This window comes from Austrofundulus limnaeus, unplaced genomic scaffold (genome assembly GCF_001266775.1).
Source record: "Austrofundulus limnaeus strain Quisiro unplaced genomic scaffold, Austrofundulus_limnaeus-1.0 Scaffold77, whole genome shotgun sequence".
Lineage (NCBI taxonomy): Eukaryota > Metazoa > Chordata > Actinopteri > Cyprinodontiformes > Rivulidae > Austrofundulus > Austrofundulus limnaeus.
This window is the reverse complement of record NW_013952479.1, coordinates 1,384,053-1,395,971: the sequence shown is the minus strand read 5'-3', so window position 1 is coordinate 1,395,971 and position 11,919 is coordinate 1,384,053. Positions and strand designations below refer to the sequence as shown.

General features: G+C 35.7%; 1 protein-coding gene across 2 annotated transcripts in view; it reads right to left on the bottom strand.

The window, feature by feature from the left end:
* The window catches only part of srrm4 (serine/arginine repetitive matrix 4), an 82,582-nt gene that overhangs the window by 5,399 nt on the left and 65,264 nt on the right, over positions 1-11,919 (bottom strand). For both annotated transcript variants that reach the window (XM_014011155.1, XM_014011156.1), the window contains 7 exons: positions 9,458-9,541; positions 8,286-8,366; positions 8,170-8,196; positions 8,041-8,091; positions 6,122-6,205; positions 5,414-5,567; positions 446-771 (listed from right to left, as the gene is read on the bottom strand). In XM_014011155.1, the coding sequence (XP_013866609.1) occupies positions 446-771; positions 5,414-5,567; positions 6,122-6,205; positions 8,041-8,091; positions 8,170-8,196; positions 8,286-8,366; positions 9,458-9,541 (807 nt within the window). The remainder of the gene's footprint in view (positions 1-445; positions 772-5,413; positions 5,568-6,121; positions 6,206-8,040; positions 8,092-8,169; positions 8,197-8,285; positions 8,367-9,457; positions 9,542-11,919) is intronic.

The window sequence follows — 11,919 nt, the reverse complement described above, 5'->3', positions numbered from 1 at the left end:
GATGAATAGATGGATGGATGGATGGATGAATGGATGGATGGATGGATTGATGGATGGTTGTTAGATGGATGGATGGATGGATGGATGGATGGATGATGGTTGTTAGATGGATGATGGCTGGATGAATAGATGGTTGGATGGATGGATGGATGGTTGTTGGATGGATGATGGTTGTTGGATGGATGGATGGTTGTTGGATGGGTGGTGATTCAGTGTTTCAGTGATTCAGTGATTCAGTGTTTCAGTGTTTCAGTGATTCAGCGATTCAATGATTCAGCGTTTCAGCATTTCAGCGATTCAGTGATTCAGTGTTACAGTGTTTCAGTGATTCAGCGATTCAGTGATTCGGTGATTCAGTGTTTCAGTGTTTCAGTGATTCAGTGTTTCAGTAATTCAGTGTTTCAGTGATTCAGTGTTTCAGTGTGAGGTGGACACACACACACACCTTTTGCAGTTTCCTCTGAAAACGATGGCAGACAAGCTGTCCTCCTCAGAATGTTTGCATGAAGAAGCGTAGCTGCTCACAGAGTTTCCTGAATCGGAGCTGTTGTCTTTGTAAGAACATTTCTGCTTCTTGTTCAGCGAGGCCAGAGGCTGACACAGGTTCTTCTTGTTCTCAGCGGCGCTCGCCCGAGAAACGCCAGTTTTGCTCGATGGAGGCGAAGAAGTATCGTTACCAGAGTCGTAATCCCGAGGACCTTTAGCAAGGTAAGCTAATTCCTGAGATCTGCCCCCTTTAAAAAGCTCACTTCCAGACTTTGATGGTAAAATCTGCAAACAGACAAACAAATGTAAGCTTAAAAACAAGCGCGCCGAGTAAATCCTGACACCTGCCTTTGATGAATACTCTAGTACAAAGCCACATACCCCATTGGAAACACAGTTAAGAGATTTGATTTTTTTTGGGACAGAAAGCTTTTAAAGACATCATGCAAATCTGTAGAAGCATGCGAATAACCCTCGAAATACAGTCTGAACTCTGCTAAAGTCAAAGAAATCAACAAGAAGATAGATTTTGAAGTCTAATCTAGAACAGTTATATGAAAGAAAAAAACAAAAGAGCAGAGACAAAAAAGAGAAAAATCTATGTGTGGAAAGATCTACCAGCTCTAACTTGAAGAGAAAAAAAAGAGTAAACAATAGCCCCCATTGTAAAGCTTCGTTTAAAGAACATTGAACAAACATCACAATAATGGGATTTATGTAAAAATGAAAAGAATTGCAGACAAAGAGAGAGTCCATCAGTTTAACTAAGAAAGCCCTCAGAATAGGACAGATGTCTGTGCTCTCTCCTCAGAATTAATAATTAACCTGCACCGACCTAAGAGCAAATCCCTAAATCTGCAGATAGCAGCGACTTACCAATCAAGATTTCCTCCTTAAGTAGGTAAGGTGTAAAAAAAAAAGGGGAAGAGCGGGCAACATAAGTGCATCATTAGAGTCGTAAATGACAGAAAAAAAGACAATAACCCTCTCTTCAAACCCAGAGCCAGTCAGACTTACACACGCATGTTCCTTTTATTTCACCAGTGGCGCATCGTTCGGCTGTTGTTGTGGAAAAAATACCTCAGCTGAGTACTAATACATTTATGCAAACTGCATTTAATGAAAAACAAAAAAGTGCTGGTCTAATCAGTCCTCTGCCAAATTTTATCTCTGGTTAGTTCATAATAGTTGGGTACAAAATGGTTCATTATTTAATAACCATTATTATTATTATTATTATTATTATTATTATTATTATTATTATTATTATTATTATTATTATTATTATTATTATTATTATTATTATTATTATTATTATTATTATTATTATACCATTTACTTTTACAGAAATATGCACATATCCTTGCACGCAGAGGTGGGACCAAGTCATTGTTTTGCAAGTCTCAATCAAGTAAGTCTCAACTCTTTATCTTCAAGTCAGAGTCAAGTCTCAAGTCAAGACAGGAAACTGTCAAGTCCCAAGTCTGAAACTTACAATTTCAAGTCCTTTCAAGTCTTTTTTTTAAACAATGATGCAGTTATTTGAAATGTAAAAAAAAAACAGACCATGTGTTTTTTTTTTCCAAATTTGTCTCCCAAATTGTGATTAAACATACAGCTGAACTTACAAAGTATTTTAAACATCATTTTAAAATTGCACCTCTATATTTCACAGTTCAAACTAGACTGCATAGCGGTATGGGGTCAAATATGGGGTCTATCATAAAACGGTTGACTGGCACAGTGAAGGTCGAACACATCTATATTCCTACCAAATTTTAAGCGTGGTTTCCGTGTTAAGGTCGACCAGAAATCTTGAAAAAAGAAAAAAAAACTAAATAATTCGAAAAAAATATGACCCCCTTTGCATGTGGGGGGTCATAATAAACTTAGCTGCAAAAATATTCTTCCTTTAAACTATAGTTTTCCATGTTTTTAAAATCTGGGTAATTTGATTTACTATGTTGCAGCTCGCACACACACATAAAGGGTGTGAATAAAAAGACGGACAGTCTGCCTTCAGAATGAGTGAAATTTATTAATGGGGCCCACTTTATATAACATGTGTATTATAATTTTGGGTAAAATTTCAAGTCTTTTCAAATAAACAGGGTCAAGTCCAATTCAAGTCTCAAGTCATTGGTATAAAAGTCCAAGTCAAATCATGTCTGAGCATTTTTCCAAGTCAAGGCTAAAGTAGACATATCCTGCCTCTAAACCTTTATCACATTTAAGTCCTTCAGTTGGGGTCTTTATAAAGTGGAACTACAACGCTTTGGTCTGAAATCCTCTTTATTCTAACTTTATCAGCTCGTCTTTCAACGCTTTCCTGCAGCATCTCTCAAATCAGCTGGTTTATGTTACTGTTCCTTTAAGATGCTTCAAGCCCCGCCCCCTCCTGCTTCCAGACCGGTCCACTCCAGTTTGAGAGAGGGGGTTAGCATTTTCTAGCAGTGCAGAGATGTTTTATTTACAATTTAATCAAAAGATGTTGACAACAGAAGACTTTTCTGCCTCTTATAGACTCCAAGTACAACAAAATGTATTAAATGTATTAAAAGTAGATTTAATGACTCGTGTCTGACGAGTCCAAGTCATGTGACTTGACTCCCCCTCTGCTTGCATGTATTGTTGTGGCTTTGCACGCACTAACATGTGCAGATGCACCAAAATCCCTGCAGCCATGCAGAGAAATGAGTTGTGCTTTATTTCAGTGAGCTGACCCTATAGGCTTCCAGTTTCATGACAGTGATAAGCCAGACTTTTTCAAACTTTCATTCAAATACATCAAATCATTGAACACTGTGTACTGTATAATGGCTCACTTGTTGAGCATAAATTAGGCAAAATGAGTTTATCTATATTTAGAAAGAGAAATCCAGTAGATGAAACCAACTGGGACCATTTCTTACCCAAAAATTAAAGTTTCGGATCAAAGATATAATTTGACAGAGGCACACGATGACAGGTAGCCAAAAAAGGAGAACAGATAGAGTTAACTAAAGCCTGACTTCAAGAGGATTTTCCATCATCTAGTCTTCAGTCGACGCAGCAGAGCAACCATCGGGGACATTTAAACAAATCTCCCACCATCCCTCTTTAAAAGACCCATTTTCACACAATCTGTTCACACTCAGGACTAAAAGGTTTCACAAATTCTCAGCGGAGACGTTCTTCTCTGTCATCTCAGGCTGTTTCCACAAGGTTCACTTCAAGTAAACGTTTCATCTTTTGAGGCTCATGAAGAGATTTTGTTAATTTCTGCTTCACATATAGATTGAGAGAAAAAAAAACTACATCTTATATTTACAAAAATTAAAACCTAATTTTGAACATCAGCTGCACCCAAACTAATAGACCATTTTTGTTCGTTCCTGCCTGGTTTTGTTGTTAGTAAACAAACAAATGAGAGAAAATTATGTGTCAAATTTATATTCTGAACATTTATTAAGAATAAAAAAAGGATAAATAAGTACAAAAGTAAATTTATGCAAAAGCTATGGAGGACAGAAACTGACAGAATTAGAAATAAATGCAGAAATATATAAACAAACCAATTCATAAATATACTTAAAATGCAATAATTAAATTTAAAAAAGATAACTTTACTTTATGTTTTTCATAATTTAATTGATCTTCATATTTATTTTTTCCAGCTTAATTCAAATTATATATTTTCGTACATAGCAAACACTAATATATATATATATATATATACATAGTTTTTCCTTTTTACTTTTACATGCATTTGTGCCTTTTAAATGATTTATAACTATTTTTCATCATGTTTCCCACGTGTCGTTTTATTTATTTGTTGCTTTTAAATTTCTCTGTCTCCTGTTTTTACCTTATACATTTATGCCTCATTATGTAAATAAGGTGGGCGGAGATTCTTGGGTCAGCTTATTTCCTATTGGTCAATAAACAGGAAGTTTAGTTTAAAATAAAAGCACATGTATATGTTTTCTTCCATGTGTTTGTTTTAACTGCATTTTAAGGGTATTTATTTCTTTATTGGTCCATTTTTATATTTCTGCTTTTATTTCTACTTATGTCAGCTTCGGTCCTCCATAAAGTTCCTCTGAAAGGACTTTGAGAAAAATGCTGTCATTTTAATACGTTTCTATTTAAATACTGTGTATTTAAAAACAGTCATCTTTGCGATTAGCATATTTTCATGATTGCTGGAGAGAAATTGAATTTGATTTATGCTCCAACAGGCAGGAGACAATGGGCCTAAAATGAGTTAAGATTTGAAAACATAATAAAGGAAATCTGAACTTGCAATTACCATCTGATGTTTTAATCAGCTCTGATGTGATGTGAAAACGAGTAATTTAACAAATAAATAAATAAAAAGAGGATTATGAGAGTCTGAAATGATGATATAAATATTCATAGGGTTTGTTTGTGGGTGTTTTCAGGAGCCATTGAGCTCTCTGTTGAAGCTTGATGTGCCAACAAGCTGTTCCACTTTTATACATTTAAGGCAAATTGTGATTAATTATAAAACAGACATATATTCTCCGCAGCACGTTTGGAATGTTAAAAACCTTTCCTGTACGAAGCGAACAGCTTTTACAGACAATACAGACGATCAAGATTCTGTTTGCACATACAGTAATTATACTATAAAAACACACAAACCTGATTTACAAAACTGTAGAAGGTAAGAAAAAAAACACTCACTTTTTTATCATTTACTTTTCTACACACCATATTTATGGTGTTTAAAGCGTAAACAAGAACTGCCAACTAATTTCTTGGAGAAAATCGGATCAAAACGGCTCAATAAATCACTGTAAAACAAACAAAAAATACATATGTAACAAATAATTTAAAAAGTAGAAGAACAAACTGTGTGACTTTACCCAAGAGATAAAAGGGAAGCTCTGTCAGCGATGTGAAACTCTTAAAGAGTACTTACGCTGCCGCCTGAGAGGATGGAGCGACATTTTGTGGCCATTTTACACACAGATTTGGTTGCTCTTCTCCACTTTGCGTCCCTGTGGTTCAACCCTGATCTGGTTTCTCCCAGGTCTCTCAGAGCCTGATGAGCCTCAGACGTTTGCAGATGGTGTCTGCGGGGAAATGAAACATTTAGTCCAAATAACAGAATCAGGACAGCAGCATTCATCACAGCTTAGGTTTTGTTAGCCGGACTCCACAGTTTACCTGAACATTTCTGATTTTTCTGCTTTTGCAAGTGCCTTTTAATTTTTTTATTGATTATTTCTTCATTTATCATTATCTACCTAAGGAGACACAAGCTTCAGCTCCTGTTTTCTTTCCGACTCTGCAGTGCAACAGTCATGCAATTATCACCATTATCCAGTTCTTCCTCCATCAGTCACACAATAATCTAAAACAAACTGTCAAAATGTCCTGCCTATCATCACACAGCCAATATTTTGCTTCATGTCTTAATAGCCCCGTGAATTGATCATTGGTGGGGGGGTATTTGTGGTGGTTTTTCCTGCTGGGCTGCGATAAGGCTTGGTTCTGCCGGAGGTTGAGGAAGTCACCTCTGTCTTATCAGTTATTGCCGCGGTGAGAGCGAGAACTCTGCAGACACCTCGTGCCGATAAGATAAAACGATGGGGATGCAGGTGGAGGGTGGAGGAGGGCTCCTTACCTGTCCTCTGCAAAGGATCGGCAGGAGGAGCAGCGCGACTCTGACCTCCGATGGCGCCGCCTGCGATGAGAGCGAGTCCGTGAGCTGGAGGAGAGCAGAGGAGGAGAGACACGAGCTGAGAGCATCAGTCAGCTGGAAGCAGGACATTTTCAGATTTGTTAAGAAACAAAACCGAATTAAATCAGGTTTTAGAAAATTGTGAACATTTCCCATCAATTGATGAATTTGTTAGCATTTCGCTAACTGTTATTAATCTATGTTTTATAATTTTCCCATTCTCATTGTGCTTATTTAATACAGTTAAAAACAAAGACACAGGTGTTTTCCTCCATGCCTTTGTTTTAAAATAAACTTTAAGGTAAACTGAGGCAGTACAAGCATGCACAGTAGATCTGCACATGGATCCCGCTCCTTCCTGTCTGTTGACCAATAGGAGAGGAGCTGACCAAAGAAGCCCCGCCCACCTTGTTTACATAACGAGGCAGAAATGCACAAGGTAAAGTAAAAACAGGAGACAGAAATGTAAAAGAAACACATAGAAATAAAAAGACTTGGAGAAAATTATTTAAGAATATCATTTAAGAGACACAAAAGCATGTATAAGTAAAAGGAAAAACAACAAATAAATGTTTTTAAAAACATTAATGTGTAAATAATGTTGTAAAATATATAATTTATTGGATCTAATCTGGAAAAATAAATATGAATGTCAATTAAATTATAAAACAAGAAGTAAAGTTTTCTTTTTTTTTATTTAATTGGTACATTTTAAGTGTATTTATTTATTTATTGGTCCGTTTATATATTTCTGCTTTTATTACTAATTATGACAGTTTTGGTCCTCCATAATCCAGACACTCATACGAAGCAAAGCGTAGAACAAGGCGCTGGTTTATACCAGGCTAGCATTTCACTAATCGTTATTAATCTTTGTTTTCTAACACTCCCACTCTCATTGTGCTTTTTTCATACAGTTTAATACAACATTTAGAGCAGGTGAAACAATTAAGAATTGCATGCAAGTCAATATTTTAGCCTTAAAAACCCATATCCTAAGAATTTTTGGTCTGCAGTGCAAAACTTAGCCATCTAAAAACAAGTTCTCAAATATGGGGCACCATGTGTAAAAAAAATTCTCTAATGTTTTTTTTTCAATTATTTAGCTCATTGTTCTAACATTTAGCAATTTTTTACTGAATGTTAAATTCAAACATAAAAAATATTTAAATATTAAATCCTAAATCTAAATGNTCCTAAATCTAAATGTTTAAATCTAAATGTAAAAGTCAAAACTTAAATTTTAAAGTAGAAAGTTGAAGTTATTCATATTTAGGCATTTTGGAATGGAATGCAGCCTTTGCTCTTGGTGCTTGGCTCATGCCATGATGTCATCATCCTGCGACAATAGCAACCGCTAGCTAAAGCTTCCTTATGAGACATCACATTTTTTAACATTTCATTTTACACTTGGTGTCCCATACTGAAATAAAGTGAAATAATCTGCACTTGGTAAAACTTCTTGACATAAAATTTTCTTGTTTAGTAAATTAGTCTCAAAACAAGATCAAAATAATTTTTCCTGGATATAAGATTGTAAGACTTGATTAGATGGAGACTTTTTGCAGTGTATTCTTGTTGTATGGAGGGAGGATGTTTAAAATAAACAGAGAGCATCAGTAAGAAGTAAAGAAATGAAAAAAGACAAAAAAAAAAAGCACCAACAATAAGAAAATGAAAAGTTTAATGAGCTTAAAGCATTGACTCATAAACCAAAATCACTTTCTTGTTTGTTCAATTTAACACTTTTTCCTGTATTTGTTAGCCTTAAATCCCATTTAATAATCTGCTTTTATCAGAAATCCTGAGGGACGGGTTTGCAACAGGAAATAAGGTTATGGGGGAAACAATCACAGACTGACCTTTTCTTGTGCTTGCGTTCATCTTTCCTTTTACGTTTTAAACTTGAGGAGCTGCAGGGATGCAGAAAACAAAACTATAAGGTTGTGAGTTTTCACTGCAAGGAGACAAGGAAAATGTGTTCGACTCACCTGTGTTTGGATTTCTTGGAGGTGTACCTGGAATGTCGGGGGTAAAAAAAAAGATTTATTTTACCTTCATTTGAAAATAATGTAAGGTTTGCATCACTGTAATGAAGGAGAAATACCTGTGCCGCTTGCTTTTCTTTGAGCTCTTCTTCTTCTTCTTTTTCTTCTTCCTCAGTGGCGACAGACTGGGGGAAGGAGACCTGAAACACAAAGATAAAAATAAATAAAATAAAATCTACAAGAAAACTCAGTTTGATTCAGTTTATCTTGAAGCACTTTACAGAAGTTCAAATTACTGCCCAGTTCAGGGGTCTGCAACCTGCAGCTCTGGGGCCACATGTGGCTCCTTGGTCCCTCTGCAGTGGCTCTTTGAAAATGTGACTTAATATAAACAATTTTGTTTTTGGGGGGGGAGGGGGGGTTATACTCACAACAGAAATGAATTGTATGCAAATATGTCATGAATACTACTAATACAAAAAGTAAAACCTGTTGTTTAGCTCATGCTAGCCTGTTGTCTACCTGAAAATAAATCCAACTTCTTTCCATTTATTTATTTATTTAGGATCCCCATTAGCCCTTGCCGTAACAAGGGCTACTCTTGAGCTTGACCCTGATCTTTCTCTTAAATCAATCATCTTTAAACACCTTTAAGACTACATAATAATAATAATTAGAAAAAAATGTCTGAATAGTTAAGTTATACTAGTGTTTATGAAATTCAGTACAAAATATAAACTACAGTATTTTTCTTGTGCATGAATGATTTTATTTATCCTGAAGTTTGAAAATATAAATAAATAGGAAAATTCACATCTTTTTGTTTTATAAAGTCACCTCCACTGGCCGTAAAGGTTCACAAAAAGGCCTTGAAAAGGCCCACAGACCACCAGTTGATAATCACATTTTATTAGTGAGCCAAGAAGCAGAAATGTCTCTTTTGATTGTAAAAGGTTACAGACCCCTGGCCCAGTTTATTGTAATTCTATTCAAATTTAGTCCAGTTCATTTTAAAATGGTTTTAATTATAGTAGTTTGAAATTGATAAGGTTTAATTCTAACTAAATTTATTATAAATATATTTGTCAGTACAGTCTAGTTTGTTCTAAAAGACACAGTCTATATTCAGTCCTGTAGTAAAGTAGCTCAGGAAGTCCATTTGTTGCATTAAAATTTCATTTTCATGCAGTCTTATGGATCCAGTCCTGCCTCTGTTTTTATTTATTTAAAAAAAGGTACAACAAAGGAATTCAACATCACACAACAACATCATCAAACTTTGAAAACTCACCTTTTTCTTTTCCTCTTGCGCTCAGATTTCCTTTTCTTCTTCTTCCCCTTTGGTCGAGCAGAAAAAACATCATCAAAGTAGTGTCTGCAACCAGAGAGGAGAGGGGGAGATGTGAAACCTCACCAGAATGAAACCAACAGGAGCTTCTTTTCATTTAGTATTTTACTCATTTATCACATCGATCCTTGCTATTTAATCTGGTTTAATTAGTAATTAGTAAAACAGAAACATGGAATCATGGGAAAACAGCCTTCTATAAAAAACAAACATTTTTAAAAGCTTTTAAATGTGCATCACTTTAAAGATTGCATTGAATAAATGACATTATGAGTGCTTTGGGTGGTACCTGATTTCATTCATTGTCTGATGACATCAAACATCTGTTTAAGAACCTGCTTTTCAATCATCATTTCTGTCCACCATTTGCACAATAAAGATGGTTAAATAAATCAGCGGGCTAAATCTCTCTTTATTTTGCTGAAGTGTGATGTCCTTCAGCTGTTTCAGAAGAGTCCTGCTTTTACTGGAAATAACAAGAGTAAAGTCTCCTCTCTGAATGTACCTGTCTGAGCCCAGAGGGCTTGTTTTAAGGTAATATTCTAGGCCATTTGATGAAAATAGCTGCCTGCTTTGGTCTAAAGAAAGAGGTGAACATAATTCAGAATAAAAAACAAAACAAAAACAAAGTCACAACATCTCTAAAATGTATTTGTGTTGACCATAAGTGTTAAAGAGGACATATGGAAAATCCACTTTTTTTTAGTTGTTTAAAGGGAGCCATGAATAATTTTAACACTCGACTTTATTTGATAAATGTTTATTTTAACTGTAAAATAAAGACTATAAAATACTGTAGGATGTTTAGTTTTAATAATTTTTAAACTAAAATTTTAAAAACATATTACATGGACGGGGCCATTTTATTTACATGCAAAGCATTCTGGGTAAATGATGACGTGGATAGGTCCTCGGCTGCTAGCGAGCTATGTCCACCCTGAAGGTTAATCTTGGACAATATCTGATGATCGACTCTTTTAAATGAAACCAGAGAGCGTTGACAGAGAGGAGAAGGTAGAAATGACTCAGCCTGGAACTGAAAATATGGATGGAGGACAACAGAGCTGCTTCATGGAAGAAGAACCTCAGCTTAGCCTGTTAGCTTTAGTGTTAGCCCCAACGCTATCACCATATATGTATTAGCTCAGCGCTACACATTCTCCTCTCGTCACTGAGGTCCTTCATCCACATGACAGAGAGGGGAACACAAAAATGACTCAGCCTGTAACTGAGAATATGGATAGAGGACCTCGGTTTAGCTTGTTAGTTTGTCGTGTTAGCGCCGAGCTAATACATATAAAGCAGTATAGCATTGGCGCTAGCGCAATGCTATATTTCCAGCTGCTGGCAACAGCTGTGGACTGAAGCAGTTCTAGGGGGGTCCAGGGGTGTTTGTTTCCTGAGCACCAGTATTTATTCTTGACTGTGTTATATGATAGTTTTCTCATGAAACACCCTCTGCACCATAGAACAAGTTACCTTCATAAACTTGAGTAATTCCTGTAAAGTTATAAAATTGTTTTTTGTCCCAAATTTTTGCTGCTCCCTAGAAGGAGGGTACCCTTAGCATTTGTCTGCAGCCTGTTGCTTTACGGGCGTATACCCCTTAGGTATGCCTAACAAGTACCACGTTAGTGCCAGGTATGTACTTGTAAGTACCCAGTTTGCAGTGGTGGGCAGTGCTATTTCAAAATTTAGCTGTGTAATTTCTAAAGCACTAGTCCATTTATTTAGGTCGGGAAGTTCAAAAGCACATATGTTCAAAAAAAACTTAGCGAAAGCTAATCATAAAGTGCAAACCTGTCTCTATTCACCAGGAAATATTATAGTGACATCATAAAACATGTCAGCAGCACAATACTGTCAACTAGTGGAATTATGATTTCCATTCACAGACTGGCACATGTCGCAGTTTGGGGAGGTGACTTGTTGAAACAGACTTTTGAGTCATGCTGTTAAAATAAAAATAGTTGTGGATTGCTAGTTCTGCTGTTTCTTCGTCTTTTTCTTATGTTTATGGTAGGGGCTTCAGTAAGAAAACATGCAGATATTTTAGTAATTTTAAATGTTTTATTGTAAAACTGAAGCAATGCATTCTGGGTAGGCTACAGGACGAACAGGAACCCGTTCATTTCAAAATAAGAGCGTGAATTTAAAATGTTTCATGTGAGCTTCAATACAACTTGAGACAGTGAGTTGGTGAAGATGCAGTGGAACATAAATTATAATTCCTCCCTATATCCTCCCAAAGCTCATATACAGGTGCTGGTCATAAAATTAGAATATCATGAAAAAGTAGATTTATTTCAGTAATTCCATTTAAAAAGTGAAACTTGTATTTTATATTCATACATTACATACAAACACCGGCCACTTTATTAGGTACACCTTTCCAACTGCTCGTT